This window comes from Lontra canadensis, unplaced genomic scaffold (assembly GCF_010015895.1).
Source record: "Lontra canadensis isolate GAN:19392208 unplaced genomic scaffold, GSC_riverotter_1.0 scaffold1, whole genome shotgun sequence".
NCBI classification, from domain to species: domain Eukaryota; kingdom Metazoa; phylum Chordata; class Mammalia; order Carnivora; family Mustelidae; genus Lontra; species Lontra canadensis.
Window position 1 is genome coordinate 119703943 of NW_022630995.1, and position 25132 is coordinate 119729074.

At 37.4% G+C, this 25132-nt stretch overlaps 1 protein-coding gene across 2 annotated transcripts in view; it reads right to left on the reverse strand.

Annotated features, from left to right (window-relative positions):
- CDS1 (CDP-diacylglycerol synthase 1) overlaps nt 1-25132 on the reverse strand; it is a 62825-nt gene that overhangs the window by 16357 nt on the left and 21336 nt on the right. For both annotated transcript variants that reach the window (XM_032862521.1, XM_032862513.1), the window contains exons 4-5: nt 18834-18931; nt 16040-16179 (exon numbers count right to left, since the gene is read on the reverse strand). In XM_032862521.1, coding sequence (XP_032718412.1) covers nt 16040-16179; nt 18834-18931 — 238 coding nt within the window. The remainder of the gene's footprint in view (nt 1-16039; nt 16180-18833; nt 18932-25132) is intronic.

The following is a 25132-nucleotide window of genomic DNA, read 5'->3' on the forward strand; positions in this document are numbered from 1 at the left end:
CCCATTGTCCCTCCCCCTGCTCACATCCTAATAAATAACTATATCTTTAAAAAAGAAAAAAAAAGAATGTAGGGGTGCCTGGGTGGCTCAGTTGGTTAAGTGTCTGTCTTCTGTTCAGGTCATGATCTCAGAGTCCTGGGATCAAGGCATGTATGTGTTGGGCTCCCTGCTCAGTGGTGGGAGGGGTGGGGGGGTAGTATCTGCTTTTCCCTCTGCCCCTCCCCCTCCATTTGTGCTCTCTCATGCACACACACTCTCTCTCTCAATTAAATAAAACCTTTTTTAAAAAGTAAAATATGATCACATATACATAAAACATGGAGGCGGGAATAAAAAGGGAGGAGGAAAAAGAAAAGGTATTTTTTTTCTTTTTCTTTCTTTTTTTTAATAAGAATGTATTAGATCTTAAATGACCATTTAACTAACATAGACTGCTATTTACTTAGGATGTTATATATGAATCTCATAGTAACCACAAACCTAAAACCTATAATAAACAAAAAATAAAAAGAGAGAACACCAAACATAAGACTATAGAAACTCATCAATCACACACACACACACAAAAAGAGTAAGAGAGGAAGGAACAGAGAAGAACTACAAAAACAACCAGGAAACAAATAACAAAATAGCAATATCTATCAATAATTATTTTAGATGCAAATGGCCTAAATGCTCTAATCGAAAGACATACAATGGCAAAATGGATAAAGAAACAAGACCCATCTATGTGCTGTTTATAAGAGACTCACCTCAGATCTAAAGACACTGGCTGAAAGCAAAGTGATGACAGTGCATTAACCATGGAAATGGAAGTGGGGGTGGAGGGGAGCAGGGTAGCAATACTTATATCAGACAAAGCAGACTTTAAAATAAAGACTAATGAGAGACGAAGAAGGGCTTTACATAATGATAAAAGGGTCAACCTAACAAGAAGATATAATAATTGTAAACAACTATACACCCAACACTGGAGCACCTAAATGCAGAAAGCAAATATTAATGGGCATAAAGAGAGAAACTGATGGTAAAATAATAATATTAGAGGACTTTAACATACCACTTACATCAATGGATAGACCACCCAGGCAGAAAAATCAACAAGAGATTCAGTGTTTTTAAATGACATATGGGACCAGATGGATACAACGGATACATATAGAACATTCCATCTAAAAACAGCAGAAGAGAGGTACCTGACAGGCTCAGTTGGTAGAGCATGTGACTCTTGATTACAGGGTTGTAAATTCAAGCTCCCACATTAGGGTAGAGATTATAAACAAATAAACTTTTAAAAATAAATAATTAAAAAAATAAAAACAACAGAATAAACATTTAAGCGCACATGGAACACTCTCCAGAAGAGATCACATATTGGACCATGAAACAAGCCTCAATAAATTTAAGAAGATTAATATCATACCATGTTATCTTTTCCAATCACAATTGTATGAAACTAGAAGTAAATCATGAGGAAAAAAAGGAAACAATACAAAAACATGGAGGCTAAACAGTATGATTCTAACAACTAAGGACCAAAAGAAATTAAAGAACAAATTAAAAAAACACATTGAGACAAATGAAAATGAAAACATAATGATCTAAAATCCTCTGGAACACAGTAAACGCAGTTTAAGAAGAAAATATAGTGATATAGGCCTCCCTAAAGAAAGAAGAGCTCAAATAAACAACCTAACCTTACACCTCAGGGAACTAGAAAAAGAACAAGCAAAGCCCAAGGTCAGTAGAAAAAAAAGGAAAAAATAAAGATCAGAGCAGAAATAAATGACATAGAAACAAAAAAACACAGTAGAAAAAAAAATCAACAAAACCAAGAGCTGGTTCTTTGAAAAGATAAACAAAATTGATAAACCTTAGCCAAGACTACTATCTTTTTCAAGAAAAGAGAAAAAACCCAAGTAAAATCAGAAATAAGACAGTAGTAATAACTAAAACCACAGAAATACAAAGGATCATAAGAGACTATGATGAAAAATTATAAGCCAACAAACTGAGCAATCTAGAAGAAATGGATAAATTTCTATTTTTAGTATACGTGCTGCCGAAGCAAGCACGAAATGGATAAATTTCTAAAAACATACAATCGTCTAAAACTAAATCAGGAAGAAACAGGAAATCTGAAGAAACTGATTAAAAGTAAAGAAACTGAATCACTAATCAAAAACCACCAAAAAACTAAAGCCCTGGACTAGACAGATTCACAGGTCAATTCTACCAAACATTCGTAGATAATTAATACTTACTCTCCTCAAACAATTCCAAAAAAATAGAAGGAAAACTTCCAAATATATTCTACAAAGCTAGCATTACGCTGATACTAAAACCAAAGATACCACAAAAAAACCAGAAACTACAGGTCAATATTCTTGCACATAGATGCAAAAATCCTCATCAAAATTTGGCAAATCAAATACAACAATACCCTAAAAAGATTATTCACCAGGATCAAGGGGGATTTATTCTGGAAATGCAAGCATGATTCAATATCTATAAATCAACCAATGTGATATACCACTACCAACAAAATGAAGTATAAAAATCATGATCATCTCAATAGTTGCAAAGCATTTGACAAAATCCAATATCCATTAATGATTTTTAAAAAATGTCTCAACAAAGTGAGGTTAGAGTATGTATATATACACATACATTCTCATACACACACACGAAACCCATAGCTAATAGCATATTCAATGATGAAAAACTGAGAACTTAGGATTATGAATAAGACAGAATACCCACTCTCCTCTCTTTTACTCAACACAGTACTGGAAGTCCAAGCCATAGCAATCAGACAAGAAAAAGAAATAAAAGGCATCCATATTGGTAAAAGTTAAACTGATGAGGACATGATACACAGAAAATCCTAAAAACTCCACCAAAAAACTACTAGATGTAATAAATGAATTCAATAAAGTTACAGCATGCAAAATTAATACCTAGAAATCAGTAGTGTTTCTACATACTAATAATGAGGTAGCACAAAGAGAAATTAAGAAACCAACATCATTTATAATTATACCAGAAAGAATAACACTTAATCAAGTACTTAACCAAAAAGGTGAAAGACCTGGACTCTGAAAACTATAAAACATTAATGAAAATAAATTGAAGATGACATAAACAAATGGAAAGAAGTTCCATGTTCATGGATCATAATAATATTGTTAAAATGTCCATATTACCCAAAACAATCTACAGATTCAATGCAATACCTATCAAAATACACACAGCATTTTTCATAGAATTAGAACAAATAATTTGTATGGAACCTCAAAATATCCCAAATACCCAATCTTGAGAGGGTAAAAAAAAAAAAAAAAAAAAAAAAGAAAAAGAAAAAGCTAGAGATATCACACTCCTGGGTTTCAAGATATACTACAAAACTGTAGTAATCAAAACAGTATGGTGCAGACACAAAAACAAGACAAATAGATCAACGGAACAGAATAGAGACCCCATAAATAAACCCATGATTATACAGCCAACTAATGTATGATAAAGTAGGCAAGACTATAAAATGGGGAAGAAGATAGTTGTGTTAATAAATGGTGCTGGAAAAATGGGATAGCTACATGCAAAAGAAACTGGACCACTTCTTAACACCATACCATACACAAGAATAAAGTCAAAATGGATTTAAGACCTAAATGTAAGACCTGAAACCATAAAAATCCTAGAAGAGAGTTCAAGCAGTAATTTCTCTGACATCAACCACATCAACATTTTTCTAGATGTGTCTCCTAAGGCAAGGGAAACAAAAGCAAAAATAAACTATTGGAACCACCTCAAAATTAAAAGCTTTTGTATAGCAAAGAAAACCATTAACAAAACAAAAGGCAATCTACTAAATGGGAAAAGATATTTGCAAATGATATATCCAATAAAGTATGAATATCCAAAATACATAAAGAACTTCTATAATTTAACACCAAAAAAACATAGTCTAATTTTAAAATGGGCAGAGGACCTGAATACACATTTTTCCAATAAAGACATACAGATGGTAAACATGAAAAGATGCTCAACATCACTAATCATCAGGGAAATGGAGGAAGCAGTTGACAAAACCAAGAGACAACCAACAGAATGGGAGAAGATATTTGCAAATGACATATCAGATAAAGGGCTAGTATCCAAAAGCTATAAAGAACATACCAAACGCAACACCCAAAGAACAAATGATCAAATCAAGAAATGGGCAGAAGACATAAACAGACATTTCTGCAAAGACATCCAAATGGCCAACAGACACATGAAAAAGTGCTCCACATCACTTGGCATCAGGGAAATACAACTCAAAACCACAATGAGATACCACCTCACACCAGTCAGAATGGCTAAAATTAACAAGTCAGGAAATGACAGATGTTGGCGAGGATTTGGAGAAAGAGGAACCTTCCTACACTGTTGGTAGGAATGCAAGCTGGTGTAGCCACTCTGGAAAACAGTGTGAAGGTTCCTCAGAAAGTTGAAAATAGAGCTACCCTATGACCCAGCAATTGCACTACTGGGTTTTACCCCAAAGGTCAAATGTAGTGAGCCGAATGAGCACATGCACCCCAATATTTATAGCAGCAATGTCCACAATAGCCAAACTACAGAAAAAGCCCAGATGTCCACCAACAGATGAATGGACAAAGAAGATGTGGTATATATACACAATGGAATGTTACTTGGCCATAAAAAAAATGAAATCTTGCCATTTGCAACAACTTGGACAGAACTAGGGAGTATTGTGTGAAGCGAAATAAGTCTATCAGGGAAAGACAATTATCATACGATCTCACTGGTATGTGGAATTTAAGAAATAAAACAGGATCATAGGGGAAGAGAGGAAAAAAATAAAACAAGACAAAATCAGAGAAGGAAGCAAACCATAAGAGACTCTTAATCATAGGAAACAAACTGAGGGTTGCTGGATGGGAGGGGAGTGGGGGGAGGGGGTAACTGGGTGCTGGCCAAAATTAAATGGCCAAAATTAAAAAGACAAGAAATAACAAGTGTTGGCAAGGATGTAGAAAAAAAGGAACCCTCATATACTGTTAATGGGAATATAAATTGTTACAACCACTGTGGAAAACAGTATGGAGGTTCCTCAAAAAATTAAAAAAATAGACACACCACATGAATCAGTAATTCCACTACTGAGCATTTATCCAAACAAAGACACTAATTTGAAAAGATACATGCATCCTATGTTTATTGAGCATTATTTACAATAGCCAAGATATGGAAGCAACCTGAGTGTCCATCAAGAGACAATCAGATTAGGAAGATACACTAATATTAGGAATATTACTCAGCCACAAAAAGGATGAGATCTTGCCATTTACAACATGGAAAGACATAGAGTATTATGCTAAGTGAAATAAGTTAGACTGAGGAAGACAAATACCACATGATTTCACGCTTATGTGGAATCTAAAAACAACAAAACAGTAAGTAAACAAAAAGAAACAGAACCAGACCTATAAGTACAGGATAAACTGAGTGTTGACAGAAGGGAAGTGGTAGGAGAATGGGTAAAATGGGTGTAGGGGAGTGGGAGATACAGGCGCTCAGTTATGGAATGAGTAAGCCATGGGAATAAAAGGCAGAGCATAAGAAATACAGTCAACGATATAGTGCAATAGAAATGTATGGGGACAGATGGTAGCTACACTTGTGCTGAACATAGCATAATGTATAAACTTGTCAAATCACTATGTTGTACACCTAAAACTAATATAGTGTTGTGTGTCAACTATACTAAAAAAGCACAAAGTATCATTATGAAAAACTTGTTTGCTATATCAATCCATCAAGTGTATGTACAGAATGTTTCAATCTCTACATAATATAAAAAGTAATAATAATTATAGGGCAGCTAACATCTACTGAACACTTACTATGTTCCAGGCTCTCGTCCAAGCATTTTACAAATATCAACTTGTTTAATGCTTCCAATATCCCTATGATGTATATTATTATCTTCATTTAACAGATGAAGAAAAATACACAAAGGACTTTATTGATTAACTGAAAAATAAGGGCTAGGAAACAGTTAAATCCTCAGATCTTATTGACTTTCAAGAGTCATGTGGTTCCATAAACCATTATCAGTAAGATTCAGGTTAAGAATGACTTGAAATTGGGGCACCTGGGTGGCTCAGTCATTAAGCAGCTGCCTTCAGCTCAGGTCATGATCCCGGGGTCCCGGGATGAGCCCCACAGTGGGTTCCCTGCTCAGCAGGAAGCCTGCTTCTCCCTCTCCCATCCCCACCCCCCACTTATGTTCCCTCTCTCGCTGTCTCTCTCTCTCTCTCTCTGTCAAATATATAAATAAAATCTTAAAAAAAAATAGAATGACTTGAAATTTCTCAGAACCATATTATAGTAATTATAGTAAAATATAACACTCTAAATAATGTAAAGATTTACAAACAGCAAATGTTTATGTATTGTGTTTATGTGTATATCCCACAAATTTATTACAATGACATTTTACTAAATAAAAATTCTGCCTAATTGAAATTTAATAATCATATACAAAAATAATGGGAGGCAATGGGAAGCACTTTTTGCCTCATATATCAGTAAACTTCTAAAGAGAAAAATTCTGGGGCGCCTGGGTGGCTCAACTGGTTAAGCAACTACTTTTGACTCAGGTCATCATCCTGGAGTCCTGGGATCGAGTCCCACATTGGGCTCCCCACTCAGTGGGGAGTCTGCTTCTCCCTCTGAGTCTCTCCCCTCTCATGCTCTCTCTCACTCTCTCTCTCAAATAAATAAAATCTTAAAAAAATAAAGACAAATATTCTTTTACAGAGGTAGATACTGCAAATGCATAAACTAAGCTTAATTTCAGATAAACAGGAGCCCACTGTTCTATTCTGCAATATCGTCACCGTGAGTTCTCCAAACAGAAAATGAATTGTCAGATAATCTATCCCATATGAAATAAGTACTAGATTTCATATATATAGGTAATATTTACCAAGGCAATTCTACCCACCAGAGTAAGCAAGGTTGCTACTACTCTGACCAGAGCAAAGAATCAACCAGCAACTTCCTTGAGCAACTTTTTGAAGGCTATTTTGAAATGTCAGTGAAAAGGACAATGACAAAAGAAGAGAATACATACTGGCTCCCAGGTCCTATCTCACCTCCTATTTGTCACCTACAGAGTAATCTGACTGATCTGTAAAAGAAATATGGGCACATTTTCAAGTGGAAGCACAACTGAAACCTGTATGTCACTTTCTTGAGACAAAGAAAGAACCTGGGAGGGGATAGAGAATAAAACATGAAATTCATGGCTTTGAAATCACCAGCAGCATAAAAAAACTCTTTAAAAAATCATTGCTTTTAAGTTTTTATTCTAGAGCAGGTAGACTTATTTCGTGGCTTAAAGGACAATGTAAATTCTGTTTTAAGCCATTGGTTCATAGTTAGAGGTGAATGAATGTAAACTGGACTTAGTGCAAAGGCTGATGTGGTGAGGGCTAAGCAGAGACAAGACAGATGCCTCTGGAACTCCACTTCTACCCAAACGGACTCACAGACTGTCCCAACACAATCTTGGGAACTTCTCAACATCATTAGCTGTGATTATCTCCTCACAAATACTGCTTTCACATGTATGGTTTTCTCATTTTTGAAATCATATAATACCATTCACCTGTAAGCATTCCTTCAAACAAAATGACCACAGAATTATTTGCTTTTTCCTAATGGTGATTTTATCCAAGACAGTCTTGGCTACTCACTTTTACCTGATCTAATTACACTGTTAAATCACCAGTAACATGCAGCTTTTGGGGTGCTTTCATAAAGGATAGAATTGTCTGACTCCTAGATATATTAAGATAACACAATTTTCTGAATTTGGGAAGGGTATAAAGTGTTTTCCAAGAATATCTAAGAAATATTATTTTTAAAGAAAAACCATCTGAAAAACATAAATTTATTTTTCATTCACAGCCCTATAGCTATGTGTGTACTTTATGTTTAAATGTGTAAAAATATATTATACTATTTCAACAAATCTATGGAAAGAATAACTTTGTCCATTTGGATCCATAGTTTACTTTTTTCCTAATTAATAAAGAATCTCTGTATGGTTACTTTTCCAATTAAAAATGGGATTTCTCAAGTATTATAAATGAAGTACTCACTTAAATGTTTCCCAACATACAGTTTTTAATATGTAACTAGGTGTAGTTCCTATTGCTGATCTCCATTTATGTACCCGGCCCTGCACCTGGTGCTGTCACACAAAGATGTGTACATCCTGTTGTCTGGTATATCAAAGAGTCCCCAGGGAGCTCCGAAGATCCAGTCACCCAACAGACTAAAGAGAGGCAGATTCAAAAAGAATGAAAATGAATGAGATTTCTAAAGGAGTCAGGAGAAGTAAAGGAGAAAGAAGACATTCAAAAGTCCAAAAGATGGGACAGAGGGCATTTCAGGAAAATGGACAATCAAACAATATTTATTGTGTAAAGATACACAAGATACAAAAAATGAGTATGACAGGCATTTCCATTCAAGGAGCTCAAAATCAAGCTGAAGAGACAGAAAGCATAAATTAATGACGTTGTTTTAAAAATTTTCTATTGGTGATTAACTAATTCAATAAACACATGCAGTCCTTATAAGGTTCAAGAAACAGACATTAAGGGGCACCTGATTGGCTCAGTTGGTTAAGCATCTGCCTTGGGTCATGATCCCAGGGTCCTGGGATGGAGCCCCGCATTGGACTCCCTTGCTTCTCCCTCTCCCTCTGCTGCTTCCCTTGCTTGTGCTCTCTCTCTCTCAAATAAATAAATACAATCTTAGAAAGAAAGAAAGAAAGAAACAGACATTAAGAGGCACCCAGGATTAAAAACTGGAGCTTAATGACTCTTCATCAATCTTTCATGTGGTGATATTTTTCAAAACATTTCAAATGTCGGGTTAAGTAAATTCAGACACACACTGCATTATGTGGCCCCTATTGTGACACTAGACTATGATAGAGTTGTTTTAAAGAAGTTTTAAGTGCACCTGGGTTGTGGAAATTGTCACACAAACCAACCATTATATTAGCTAAGATAAAGTTTTCTACTAATCTATGTGCTGAGTTTTTGTTTAAGATTTTATTTATTTATTTGAGAGAGCATGAGCGAGAGAACACAAGCAGTAGGGAGCAGCAGAGAAAGAGGGAGAAACCTGCTGGACAGGGAGCCTGACATGGGGTTTGATTCCAGGACCCTGGGATCACGACCTAAGCTGAAAGCAGACGCTTAACTGACTGAGCCACCCAGGCACCCCTACATGATGAGTTTAAAGTACAGAACAATGCTGGCACACTGCACAGATTCTAATAGTTTTTACTCCAAAACTGTAAGTGGTTCTGGAGGTAGAGTCCTCTGTGAACAGTTATTTGTGACATCTTTCTAAAGATTTCACCAATATCCTTTGAGATAATATCCAGGATGTTTGGGGGAGAAATTCTTAATTATGCACTAACTTTAGTTAAATTTAATTTTATATATTTACTGATCTTCTCAAATTCAAAGTATTCAAGTCATACCTTCTCCTTAAAAGCTTTGTTTTTTATTATTTTTTAAAGATTTTATTTATTTATTTGTCAGAGAGAGAGAGCACAAGCAGGGGGAGTGGCAGGCAGAGGGGGAGGGAGAAACAGGTTCCCCACTGAGTAAGGAGCATAATTCGGGACTTGATCCCAGGACCCTGAGATCATGGCCTGAGCCAAGGCCCAACATTTAACTGACTAAGCCATCCAGGTATCCCACCTTAAGGGTCTTAAAAAAAATCAAAATAGCCATGCATACATACAAGCAAAAAACTACTAAAAATAACGTATATCACTGGTCAGCTAAAGTGATGTTAAGGTGATGATATTAAGAGTCAAACATCTTAAGCTTATTCACTCAATACTCCTCATTTGTAATCACATGGCTGCTCTATTTCCTAAGGAGTCTCGAATCCAAAACACAAGGATCTTTTAAAAATATACCTAGACTCTAGAGAAAATATTTGCCTTATTACTTTCAGTCTCACTGATTATCTCTTTGGTATCAGGCAAATTCATTTTACAACAAAATTATCCAAATGTCAGAATGAATTTCTGGGTCTTATCTCAGTGAATTGGTCTGTAATTCTCCTTTTTTATGGGGTCTTTGTCTGGTTTTGGGATCAAGGTAATGCTGGCCTCATAAAACAAGCTTGGAATGGGGTGCCTGGGTGGCTCAGTGGGTTAAAGCCTCTGCCTTTGGCTAAGGTCATGATCCCAGGATCCTGGGATCGAGCCCCGTGTCGGGCTCTCTGCTCAGCAGGGAGCCTGCCTCCTCCTCTCTTTCTGCCTGCCTCTCTGTCTACTTGTGATCTATCTGTCAAATAAATAAATAAAATCTTAAAAAAAAAAAACAAGCTTGGAAGTTTTCTTTCCATTTCTATTTTTTGGAACAGTTTCAGAATAGGTATTAAGTCATCATTATATGTTTGGCAGAATTCCCCTGGGAAACCATCTGGCTCTGGGATCTTGTTTGTTGGGAGATTTGTAATTACTACTTCAATTTCCTTGCTGGTTATGAATCTGTTCAGATTTTCAATTTCTTTTTGGTTCAGTTTTGGTAGTTTATACCTCTCTAGGAATGCATCCATTTCTTCCAGATTATCTAATTTGTTGGTAGTTGCTCATCGTATGTTCTTATAATTGTTTATATTTCTTTGGTGTTGGTTGTGATCTCTCCTCTTTCATTCACAATTTTATTTGGGTCTTTTTCTCCTTTCTTTGTGATAAGTCTGGCCAGAGGTCTATCAATTTTATTAATTCTTTCAAAGAACCAGCTCCTAATTTCATCAACCTATTCTACTGTGCTTTTGGTTTCTACTTCATTGATTTCTGCTCTGATCTTTACTATTTTTCTTCTCCTGCTGGGTTTAGGATTTATTTGCTGTTCTTTCTCCAGCTCCTTTAGGTGTAGGGTTAGGTTGTGTACTTGAGACCTTCTTGTTTCTTGAGAAGGACTTGTATTGCTATATACTTTTCTCTCAGGACCGCCTTTGCTGTGTCCCACAGATTTTGAACAGTTGTGTTTTCATTTTCAATTGTTTCCATGAATATTTTAAATTCTTCTTTAATTTCCTGGTTGACCCATTCATTCTTTAGTAGGATGCTCTTTAGCCTCTATGTATTCGAGCTCTTTCCAACTTTCCTCTTGTGATTGAGTTCGAGTTTCAAACCATTGTGGTCCAAAAATATGCAGGGAATGACCCTTATCTTTTGGTACCAGTTGAGATCTGATTTGTGACCCAGGATGTGATCTATTCTGGAGAATGTTCCATGTGCACTGGAGAAGAATTTGTGTTCTGTTGCTTTGGGATGGAATGTTCTGAATAAATCTGTGATGTCCATCTGGTCCAGTGTGTCATTTAAAGCCCTTATTTCCTTGTTGATCTTTTGCTTAGATGATCTGTCCATTTCAGTGAGGGGTGTGTTAAAGTCTCCTACTATTATCATATTACTGTCGATGTGTTTCTTTGATTTTGTTATTAATTGGCTTACATCATCGGCTGCTCCCATTTTAGGAGCATAAATTAGTTATACCATCTCTTAACTTAAAATCACCCAATGGTTTCTTGGGGATAAAATCCAAACCCTTCCTATGACACGTAAGGCTTTTAAAGATGTGGCTCCTGCCCCTCTTTCCAACCTTTAATGCCTGCTCCCAGACTGAACATGCAATCCTCCCTCATTTCCAAGCCTTGCACAGCCACTTCCTCTGCCTGGAATGTCCTTTCCCACTATCCACCTAGCAAATGCCTACCTGTTCTTTACTTTTTGTGACACCTTCCATCTCTTCTCAAAGGCCTCCTACTATCTCCAGCAGAGCAGAGTTCTCCTCACCCTTCATGCACTTATAGGTCCTTCTTCACATTTCAGCAGTGCATGAGGGGACCCATGTCCCACCAATTTGAAGACCCCAGAAAGCATGCTATCAGCCTTACTTCCTTCTCTGTCCTCAACACCATTCACAGTACCTAGCATTCAGAAAGCACTCACATGTTTGCCGAAAAAATGACACTGATGACTTGCAATGAGCTTTATGATTCCAATAACCTAAAATAACAAGTGATAAGCTATTTCTATGACAGAAACTAGTCAGGAAAAAAAGAAGAACGATTGATTTTACTTTAAAAAACAGAGTCAGGAAGCTTAGCATATGAAGCAAACAATTACTAAAAATTAGAGTATATATCACATGTAAAATAAAACAAAGAGAATAAACTCCATTGTCTTTACCCACTCAGTGGAGCAGTTATTCTCAAATATTAGTAGTTAGCAAATCCCAAAGGGAAAGTAAGAAAAGGAAATAGTAGTCACCTTATTTTCTCACATTCTACTTCCATGATTGCTGTATACAAATCAATAAAGATGTAACTGCAGTTATGAAAAAATGAGATTTAGATGTGCTGAAATAAAAAGCATCCATAAATTGCATTAGGTGGGGGAAAAAAATAAACAGGTACAGAATAGTCCATTCTCATTTGCATGGAAAAGAGGGTGGAGAGGATATAAACATATAAGCCTGAATACTCAGAAACTCTCTGCAGTACTAGTAGCCAGCCCCTGTGGATTATAAATAAGGTTCTGAGGCAGGAGGGGGATTTCACTGAACACCCTATTTGAGTCCAAATTTTTACTATGGGCATGCATTAGGTTTTATCTTTCATATCTAGTTAAAACAAACACAACCCACCTAAGGACTCCTGAAGCACTTGGCTTTTGGCACACTCCCTGTTCAGAACCCAGCCATGGTGCTCTCAGACATCGAAGCCCCAAGGAGAGGCCAGACATGTGTGTTCGGGTCAGCGGCTGGCACGGACTGCGGCTGGGAATGAGCCACCTCAGACATCCAGCTCATTCAAGACTTAAATGACGAGCACTACCTCCATCTGACTGCAATTGTAAGAGAGGCATGAAGTTAGAGCTGCCCAGTGAAGACAAGCCAATCCACAGGATCAGGAGAGAAAGAGAATAAATTGTTTTAAGTCAAGGGGAAAATAGAAAAACTAGTTAAGGATTTCTGCCTTGATGTGCAGGTTGATCACATGCATTTATTTCTCTTCTGTCCTGATGGTCCACTAAATTAACATTAAAAGAAATTAAGGTGAGGGGATGCCTGGCTGGCTCAATCAGTAGAGCATGTGACTCTTGATCTAGGGGTTGTGAGTTCAAGTCCCATGCTGGGTGTGGAGACTACTTGAAAAAAAAAAAAAAAAAGAAAGAAATCAAGGTGAAAACCCACAGAGTGGGGAAAAACAAAACAAAACAAAACCAAAACTGAAGAAATGTCAAGGAAAAGAGAAGATGCATAGCTACAAAATTGGAAGTTGGAAAACAGGATAACTCTTAGTAGACCTGAGACATCAGTGATGAGTAGTATTTTCTAGAGAAAACTGAACAGAAAAGACTCAGTGGAAAGCCAGGGCACAGCCTAGACTCCCAGAGTACTAAGTAAAAGTCTACTAATAATGAATGCAAACTCTAGCCAAAGCAGTCAACTGTGACAATATTTTTAGAAATGTATGAACATTAAACATTTACCTTCCAAGAACATTTCACAGGAAACTATTGGCAGCCATGCTTCTACAAAATAAGGATGTCAACCCAGGAACTGGAAGATGCAGGATAGAAGAAATGAGGTGGCCAAATTAGGAGGATACTGAGGCATTGGGATACAAGCAGACAGTCCACAGGACAGGACTACAGAGTTTCTAGGACATAGGTCTCAACGTAAAAAGGAAACTGACACACTGATTTGTGTGAACATTGTGAAAAAACTACCAATACACATTGAAAAGACCCAGAAGAGAAATTAAGAATTCTACATGGAAATTTATAGATGTGGAAAGGAGAAGGTGAAGCAGTTACTAAGTTCAGGAAAAACAAAAAGTTGTGTAAGAATAGAAATGCAATCACAGATACCATTCGGTTCTCCAGGAAGTGATATTTTAGGTATCTATTTAACAATGTCAACAATGAAAATAACAGTGTGGAGAAGAAAGGTTATAACAAGAAGTCAATAAGTAATGCCCAATATAAATTAAGAAATGGGCATATTACTTAGAAAAATGGGGAAAAATCTGTAAGTAATGGGGTGCAGGTTATTCTTTACATTGTATTTTAGAACTGATATTTTAAAATAGACATATATTAATGCTACAAATGATTTATACTTTTACTAATCATAATTTTGTTATTCAGCAATTATAAGATCATTTAATGCTACAAATGATTTATGTTGTCATTAATCATAACTTTGTTATTCAGCAATCACAAAATGATCTTATGAAATAAGGGTTCAGCAGCAGAAGCCAGGATAGGCACTTTTCGTGCTAATCATTGTTTTTAAAATTCAAAATACCAATACAGTCTTGTCAGTCTACATATAAAGTGAGAAGGTATTGAATTCTTCTCTCTTGTAATAGTAAATAGTCCATCCCCAAATCTACCTTACTTAACAATGCAAATCAAACCTCTTGGTTGGATAAGTGTGGTAAACCACTCAAAGGAAAAAAATGTTACAAATGTGCTTTGATAAACAGAATCAGAGTCAAGTGTTCTTGACTCTCCATATTTTAGCTATTACCAGTCATCATTAATCTCTATAATCATGATTCTTCTAAACTGATTCAAAATTAAAACTGAATGATTACCTAAAATGAGTAATTTCTTATGACCTTGAAAGAACAGAAATAGCTTTCAATATCTTTTCCCAAGAATGTACCTTATTTAGATGCATTAGTAATAATATTTTAAAATATAGTAAGACTCAGAAAACTGGACTACACAAACACACACGCGCGCGCACACACACACACACACACACACACGCAAAAACCCTGAATATAAAAAGAGGAAAACTCTTTAGAAAATATAGGTTCCTCCTATCCCAAAAACAATTCTCTGAAAACTACTACTACCATTTCAGATTGTGTTTCACTTTCTGACTTTCTAGATTCAGAAACAAAATCAAAACCAGAATATGAAGGCTTTATTAAAGCAGGAACACCATGAAGAACACAACTGAACAAAATGACATACTTCTAGAGGACCTGACGTACTCCCCCACACACTCTGTATTTCTAGTATAATGGGAAATGGAAAAGAGTCACCAGTATTGTGTTCAGTTTCCAAAATTGTGCTGAGAAGAATTTATTTATTTAAAAACTCTTAGGAGCTAAAACAGTAACTATTAAGAGCTAAAGTGAAAATTCAAATAAAGTTCATATCCTCCTTTAAAATGAAAAATAGTGGGGGCACCTGGGTGGCTCAGTCAGTTAAGTGTCTGATTCTTGATTTTGGTTCAGGTAATGATCTCAGGGTGGAGAGATCAAGCCCTGAGCTGGGCTCCATGCTCAGTGGGGAGTCTGCTTGAGAGTCTCTCCTTCCTTCTCTCTCTCTGTCCTTCCCCCTGCTCTCTCTCCCTCTCTAAAATAAATACAATCTTTAAAAATAAAATCATAAAACAGATGGTAAAGTATACTATAAACAAATGTGTATATATACTTATATATTTATAAATGCATACAAAGGATATATAACAAACCATGTCAGTAAAACTAAATACCCTGATTAATTCTATATGAACACTATTTCCTGGGTATAAATAAAGCAATATATATATAAAAATTTCTTTGTAAATTGTACCTGGTTAACAATCAATAGATATATTTAAGTTTCTTTACTACAATTTCCAAAGAAAATTTTGAAGTCTGTGGACTATTAAAGAACTATGTACTTTTATTAGTCACATGAGGGAGTAACTGCTGTTTAAAACCACAATGAGAGAAACACCTTTATACATGGGACAAATAAAAAGAGAAGCTGGGTTAAAATGTAACAAATAAAGGATGTTGTGAATTTAAATCACATAAGTAAAAATAGACATGTAAAATATGTAGCTATAAAATATAAATATGTAGCTATAAAATAGCTACATACCAATACTATTTTCCTTACCTGCCAGATAGAGGGCAAACGATATAAATCTATGGTAGCGAATGAGGAACTGAAGTTGCTCTTCTCTTTGAACAAATGTAGCAAAATAATCAGCCACAGTCTCTCCATAGAAGAAGTAGTTTACACACAGTAGAAAGTACCTATAATTTAAAAACAATTTGCTTTTTAATATTTGAAGCCTTTTTTCCCTCTTAAACTCAACAGAACTATTCTCTACATTTTGATGATGACACAAAGATCCAAAATCAAATTCAGTAGACAGGTTCAAGATATTTCATCAAAACATGTTTTTCTGCTTTCAGTCTTAATTTCAAATGTATCAGTTAACAAAAATTTACTGAATATAGCTCATGCCTCTACTTAGGTAAAAATCGTTTTCTTTTTTCTTTCTTTACTTAAGGTCAAAGTCTAATGCCAGAGACAGATAATTGGGAAATAACATTAAAAAATACTACACATACACAAACACACACGTTCCTTCTCTCACAGACATACACAAAGACACACACACATACACATCCAGTACTGTTTATAATGAAAATTCACTCCCAACTACTCACAGCTCTAAAGCTTTTTAAAAGTGGAGATCCTATGCCAAATTCCCACTGTTCCCACTGCCCTAAGGAAGATCAACTGGGAAAGCAGGAAGGGGTAATCCAACCTCTGACCTCACTCTTCAATGCCCTGTCCACACTGATGTCTTTCTCTCTCTCCTCCATGCTCCAGATGGACTTCAGTGGCACAGGGATGCTTAAGAGGTAAAGCAGCAGGGGTGCCTGGGTGGCTCAATAGGTTAAGCCTCTGCCTTCAGCTCGGGTCATGATCTCAGGGTCCTGGGATTGAGCCCCGCATCGGGCTCTCTGCTCAGCGGGGAGCCTGCTTCCCCCTCTCTCTCTGCCTACCTCTCTGCCTACTTGTGATCTCCGTGTGTCAAATAAATAGACGGAATCTTAAAAAAAAAAAAAAAAAAGAGGTAAAGCAGCAGGTAAAAATCTCTAAGAGAAACTTCTTAAAACTGCATAAATCACCTGTCCCTCCACTCAGCTCTGGTATGCCCTTTCCACCCAGGGAAAGGTTGAACCCATGACATTTCGTTGATGGCAGCTAGTGTGAGCCAGGAAAAAAAAAAAAAAAAAAAAAAAAAAAAACAAAAACCCTGAGAAATACTGCCTCAGAGTTCCTCTGTGCCTCATCCTTTGAAGGGCAGAGTCCCCGGTGGCTGGGAGAGCAGAGGGAAAAAGGAGCAATTTTTCTTCTACATGTCATGGATGGAATCTGACCCCACTGTTTTAAAGTAAAGTATGTTCATTTCTTATCAGCTGCATAACCATGTTCTACTCTCCTACAGTGGAAACTGTCTTTGACTCCACTGTAAGGCTATCAAGGCCTACTCTAGACCACCAGCCCAACTTTTTGCCCAGTTGCCTCAGGAGAGCCAGGAATGTCTCTCCATATGCGGCACGTGCCTCTTCATTTCCCCATCTAGAACCCCATCTAGAAGCTGCTAGATACAGCTTCGCCAATGTAAAACACACTTCTCTATCCAAAACTTGTCTTTATTTCAAGTGATAGTTTCTCACCTTTTCCTCTCTGTAAAGATTTCTACAATCACTGGAGCCCATCCCGACCTGACTTTTTTTTCCCCCTACACTTAGAATCAATCAATCCCACCTGGTTTAGCATTTAATTATTCTCCAACTGCTTACTCTACCTAACGTTTCCCATAATTTTGCCCTTCATGAAAAAACCTGTTATAAGGAAAAATTAGCTATCACCAAAACTAAGAAACTATTTTTTGACCCCTTTAAACCCCAAAAGTGATATATTTGTTTTCTTAAGACACTGGACCCTCTGGCTGATACTAATCAAATAACTATATTCAAAGGCATGGCCAGTTAGGTCAATTATGAACAACCATACTAACATGTTTCCTGGTCAAGGTCTTGATAACTAAAAATTGTACCTGAAAAGTTGTAAAAAGATATAGAAAGCTTTAAATATTAAAAAAAAAAAAAACACTTTAACTATTAAAATCACATGACTTTTTTTAAACCTAATTTTTACATGTATTTATACCTAAACAATATTTCATGGGCTGGTAATTGCCAGTGCTACTTACAAGGCTGCCTTACATGGCCCCCTCAGAGGGTCTTACTCTTCCCTCTGACTACCCTTCATGTAGTGTATCTTGGGGCCAGGGAGTGAAGACAAGATCAAACCAGGAACAACAAAGGTAGTAGTCATCTCTCTTCTCACTGCCCTGCGCAACCCTCACGGCCTACCTCCCTGTAGAGGTACTCATCCTGGGCTTTCCTTCCCTTCAACAAATCACTGATCACTCAAAAAACAGAACAGAAAACTCACAACTATTTTCATATTTCATCTTTGTAGAGATAATCTAAGTGTGAGGTCTCATGTCAACCAAGGCAAACTAAAGCAAAAAAGATCACACATATTTCTAACATTTTACAAAATGTAACTTTCTTAAAATAATTATAAATGGTATAAAAATGTGCCCAATATAATGTTTTTTAAAGAGGATAATAGTATATATGTGAGTATATACAGATATAAAGTATCTACAAAGACTTAAAGATGAGATATGAAAATAGTTGTGTTGGGATGGTAGACTTAAAGGTGATTTTCTTTTCAAAATCTAATGCATTATTTTTCTCTTCCTCCAAAAATCAATCTACATGGTCAACCGTGTGGTACTGACTGATCAGGATGCTTCCTTTACAAACTGTAGAAAAGAGTCACATTTTCATATCTGAAACAGTATTAAAATACTTACCAGCTTAATGTTCTAAACCATGGCAGGTCATAAGAGCGATAGACTCTATAACCTATAGTGATAATTTCATGGAAGCATTTCACTTGGATGCCTAGAACCTGAAACCAAGAGAACACATTAACATACATCACTTAGTGTTTACATTTGTGCTTCATCGTTTAATATGCACTTTGTTATCAAATGTATTTTAAAAATCTTTAGCCTACCCATTTTTAATTATTCTAAATGTCGGTAGTAGAAATTGAATAGTCTATGCTTCTAAGATCAAGTGATATTTTAAAGGGGTAAGCAAATCAGTGTTTTATCCAAAAAGTGAGAGCCCTTTCCTGGGGTAGGAGGTGGTGCTGTAGCTTAAAGTTTGACGGATACAGTCTGGTTGGTCACAGAGTAGGCTTTATCCCTCATTACTACTTCATTTCTTGGTTTCGTCCTTCCTACAATGAATGATCTTTTTGTCCATTTTGTTTCTTGAGTTACCCCAGGAAAATGATCGTATGTGCAAGTTTGCTTACATATACTTATTTTTAGCCATACATCCTGGTATCCTTTCCAAGGATAAAGATACTGTCAGAACAAATGATTAAAACATCTTTCCCCTGCCATCCAGCAGGGTTTGGGCATGGTTTTTTCATTCTCCCAGCTGTGCCAACTCTCACATAGCCAGGTGCATATATCTCTCATCAATCCAAGTGGTGCTACATTGGCAGATCATAAAACAGCCTTCTACATTTGCAGCCACTTCAGCCAGTCACTGATTCTATACAGTTTTGTTTGCATAGTGTCCTATGTACATTCATAATAAATGGGTTAATATTTATGAAACTTTTTTTGGTGGTCTACTTAGTAGTCCTTCAAACTGTTGTATCCACCAACTGGAATACAGGTAATCCTTGAGGATGGAGCATCGTAGTCAATGCTTGGCTTAAGTCAATTCTAACACTCAAAGAGCAAGTGGCAAGTTGAACACTTATTACCATGAATCAAGAAATTAAAATCTTTGTGAATTAAGTAGACTATTTCAGCGTCTAGAGAGTATACCCAAGGGCTTGATTTTGTATAGCTCTAGAGCTAAAAATGGATTTTATATTTTTAAAACAAAACCCAAACATGATGTGACAGAGAAATAATGTGGTTCCTTAGCCTATATTTTTACCTGCTTCTTTACCTAAAAATCTTACCAAACTCTGCTCAAGAAAATACTTTGGTATCTCTTTTATTTTTTACTTTTTAAAAGATTTTATTTATTTGATAGACAGAGACATAGTGAGAGAGGAAACACAAGCAGGGGGCGTGGGAGTGGAGAAGTAGGCTCCCTGCTGAGCAGGGAGCCTGATCCGGGACTCAACCCTAGGACCCTGGGACTCAACCCCAGGACCCCGGGACCATGACCTTAGCCAAAGGCAGACGCTTAATGACTGAGCCACCCACGGGCCCCTACTTTGGTATTTCTTTTAAAGTTCTCCATAAATTAGCTCTCCCAAAGCTACTGGTCAGGATGTTCTTAGGTTGTGTTTACATGTCCAATCATATACTTAAAGTAATTGTGTCCCCTCAGCCACATGATAAGAAAATATTAGGCCAAACTACTATAAATAGGTTTTTTAAGAAAAAGTCATTACTGCTTTATAACATAAAGACAAGAAGAAATTCGAATAGTGCCTTTCAAATAAGCTTTGAATATAATGTCAAAAGTTATTTTCTAAAATAATTACAGAATGAGGACAATGCTAGATGTTAAAATAAAATGGCAAGTCCATGCAATTTATAGAACCAAGGGCTTTTAAGACATCAGATGCACTGATGCAATTTCTATTTGCTAAATGAACACGTTTGCTCAAAAACAACCATTAGTACTATACATGGTGTTTTACTGCGGAGGGAGAAAGCTACTTTTAATAGCACACATATATGATTGTCAATTATAGTTTGCAAGTAGAATCAATACAGAGCTACTGAGAAAAGAGAAAAGGGGGGTGTTCAAAACAACAAAGCTAAAGTCCTTAAAATATGTGTATATCTTCCAGGCTTGGTGATTACACAGAAACTCATATTCTAGGCCATCAATACCAGTAGCAATGCACACTGGTAGGACTTTGTTGGCCCAACAAATGTGTTAAGAGCCTTAAAAACAGCAACCAGTATGAAAATGCCTACTCTGCTAGTTATTGAGGATTCAGAGAAACAATACAGGACATCTGTCTTCAGAGGGCTAGCCTGTCAGGGAGGACACAAGTGGTTACAACACCACATGGAAGTAGGCACATGCAGGTAAGCACAGCCAGACAGAACACGTGTGGCAGGCACTGGGGACAAGCTGCAGTCGGGAAAGAGGAAAAGGATACATAGAATCACAAATACAGGAGAGCATGAGGCATGCTAGGGAACTACAAATAGTTCAGAGCGGCTGAGATACAGGGGTAAGAAGCAGAGAGAGGAAAGCCTGGTTACAGAATCACAGCAACCAGTATGAAGGACTACACGAAGGCGTTCATCCTGATCACTAAAGGCCTTGATCAGATATATGTGCTGGGAATAAGAGAGGTGGAAAGAACAGCCTCGAGAGGCAGCAAGAGTAAAGACAGGAAGGCAGGCAAGATACTATGACCCTGTCAAGTGCAGATGACACTTTAACTGGGCCACTGGCAGAGGGGGGTAGTACGAAGAGTAAGACATTGAGGAGAGAGAACTGGCTGGATTTGGTGGTTGAGAAAACTGGGGAGCTAAGGGTGACAGGGGAACATGGAATAAGAGCAGGGGAGGTTTTGGGAAAGTAGACAGATTTATGCAGAATGACTGGGGATGGAACAGAAGTTCAGATTTGGATATGCTGAGTCTGAGCTATGTTATTACGGGTTATCCAAACTAAAGTGCTTATTTTCACTTTGGGAATCTATTCAAAGAAAATAATCCTGCATATGAAAAAGTTTTACGTTCTAATATGTTCAGGATAGTGTTATTCACCATAAAGAGAAACCAAAATAGAGCCTGAATGTCTGAAAATAACACAGTAGTTCATAAGTTATGATGCATTCCATTCCACTGAATCCATGAATGTTTTAAACTTGACTGGGGGAGGGTGCCTGGGTAGCTGTCGGTTAAGGGTCTGACTTAAGTCATGTTATAATTTCATTTTCGTGGGATGGAGCTCCACATCTGGCTCCAAGCTGAGTGAGGAGTGTGCTTCAATTTCTCTCTCCCTCCCCTCTGCTCCTCCCCCTGCTCCTTGGCACACATGCATGCTCTTTTTTTAAGTTTGTTTTTTTTTTTAAGATTTTATTTATTTGACAGAGATCACAAGTAGGTGGAGAGGCAGGCAAAGAGAGAGGAGGAAGTAGGCTCCCTGCTGAGCAGAAACCCCAGTGCAGGGCTCAATACCAGGACCCCGGAATCCATGACCTGAACCAAAGGCAGAGGCTTTAACCCACTGAGCCACCCAGGCGCCCCCAGGCTCTCTCTTTTAAAGATGTTATTTATTTATTTGAGAGAGAAAGAGAGAGCATGAGAAGGTGGGGGAGGGGCAGAAGGAGAAGCAAACTCCCCCACTGAGCAGGGAGCCTGATGTGGGGCTTGATTCCCAGGACCCGAGATCATGACCTGAAACAAAGGCAAATGCTTAAATGACTGAGCTGCCCAGGTACCCTTAAAAAAAAAAATATTTTAAAATTAAATTGATGGTTGTAAAGATGGTGGAAAAACACAAAACACTGATATAATATTTAGTTTAAAAAGCAGGATACAAAAGTCTAATCACTTTGAATTACAACATAATTTTTAAAACATAAGAGATAAAAGAAAATATATCAAATAGCAGTATTAATTGGGTGTTGGTAGTTGATGATAGGGTTAGGGGTAATCTTCAAAAAATTATCAATTTCCCAATTTTAACACTCTTGTATAACTCTTGCATGTGAAAAAATAAACTATTTAAAACTAAATTATATAATGTGAATTAAAACTTATAGGAGTTTCTAAGAAGATGAGGGAGGAACCTCTTATACTATCTGCCTTTAAATCAAAATATATTTTAGTACCTCCATCATTTAGAAAGTATGGCTGCAAGCCATGAATGCAACAACTAAAAAAGTATTTTTTTAAGATTTTATTTATTTATTTGACAGACAGAGATCACAAGTAGGCAGAGAGGCAGGCAGAGAGAGAGGAGGAAGCAGACTCCCCGCTGAGCAGAGAGCCCAATCCCAGGACACTGGGATCATGACCTGAGCCGAAGAAGTCAAAGGGTTTAACCCACTAAGCCACCCAAGTGCCCCTAAAAAAGTATTTTAAGTAGAAGGCTGAACATCTTATCATTTATCTTGTGCTAAGAAACATCTTATTATTCATTACTCCTATTAGGAGTTCCATCTTAAAGTAGTAGCTATCATTTCCTAGAAATAAGTTTTCTGTGTTTTTTTTTTAAAGATTTTATTTATTTGTTTGAGAGAGAGTGCGTGCGAGCATGGGAACAGGAGAAGCAGACTCCCCGCCGAGCACAGAGCCCGATGTGGGACTTGATCATGACCTGAGCTGAAGGCAGTCACTTAACCAACTGAGCCACCCAGGCACCCTAGAAATAACTTTTTAATAAAACTCCCTTGAATTAGTCATTTATGAGTGCTGATATTGTAGGGCAAATGCAAGCTACGTACAATGCATCCTTCTCAAAACATAGATGACCTAGTTAGGGATATGAACATAAGTAGGACTTTAAAGCACATAAAAGTAATAGTGATTGAGTGCCAACAGTGTGTGCATATGTGTATGTCCACCTACATTTCCTTAACAGGAGTATCATAAATGGGACATAGGTACGTGTGCACATGCACATCTGTGCATGCCTGTGTGTGCGTGCAGGGCAGTAACCTAAATAAAAGCTGAAGTTCAAATCTACTTTCACTAGTCCTTAATATTCTTTGCTGATTGAGCTCACCAATGAAAGGAAGAACTTGTAATAAAATGGTATTTTCCTTTCATAGGAGAGAAAAGGACCAAGAAAGCCCAAGCACTTTAGGTATGCTTATGATTCTCTTTAAAAAATCAGAATCCAAATATGTAAGGATGTCTTTAGAGGTGTTTTGAATTTCCTCACAAATGAGTGGTTAAAAATTAGCCTTTATCCACAAATTGTGGCCCAAGTTACCACACCAAACAGTTTAGTGTGGAGAACGTTCACAGGAAGCCCACCAAACTGTCTGGAGTCTGTGTACTAAGGATACTCGTGTCCTTCAATGACTTAGCTCCAAAACACCTTCTAAAGGGTAATAATGTAAGTGATCCCCAATATTTTCAATGGTTCCCCAGTGCTTTACAAATAAATCCCAAACTTCTTCACATAGTATTGCAGGGCCCTCCAGAATCCGCTCCCCAATTAGTTCTCCAAGTTCAAAGCCCCCGTGTTCCAGGAAAAGGGCATTGTTCACCTTTCTCTGACTCATCTAGCCATTCAGACCTTTGCTCATAGTGCTCACTCCACCCTGATCTACCTCAGGTCAGCTGAAAGGTCCCCTCCTCCACAAAGCCTTACAGAGCTGTCTGCTATCACACCATCCCTCATCCCCCAACCCGCCACTTAGCACACAGCACTGAAAAGTGCTCTGCATACACTCACTCCTGAAAGGCCCAAATTCTGAGGCCAGTGGTGGCTGCCAGCACTCATCGCCCTCCGTGGGTTTACACTGAGAGGACTAGGAGTGGGCTCTCCGTGGGAGTCACACCTGGACAATGGTCACACCGGCCTATGTGGCTTTTAGGCTCAACATCTTCTGCCCTCACATTAAAGTGTCCTATCTATTCTGCATTGTTTCTTTGTAAGAAAAATTTCTCTGTGATGTCAACAAACAGAACAGAGAGAGTGATTGCTTACTCACCGCTGTTACCTTGAGATCCCCAAGGAAGTACAAAATTAATGAGGGGACAAAAAGAAAGTGAAAGGGCTTTATGGTACTAATAAGAACTGCTTTAAGTGCTTTTAGGAGTTGATGGGATTTCCCCCCGCTCATTTCTAATTTCACTTCAGAACTTATTTATTGTTTTATAGACTGAAAGGAAAACCACATTGTACTGCCCATGTTTATGACTATGGATAGGACTGAGCACGGAAGGGAGCAGACAGGTCAGAGAGATAGGCATCTACGTGGGCGACAGCAGCCAGAGAGCAGGGTGGTGGGTGCAACACAGACTGAACTAGTGGAGAACCCATGATGAAAAAGAAACAGCAGAGGGGCGCCTGGGTGGCTCAGTGGGTTAAGCCGCTGCCTTCAGCTCAGGTCATGATCTCAGGGTCCTGGGATCGAGTCCCGCAT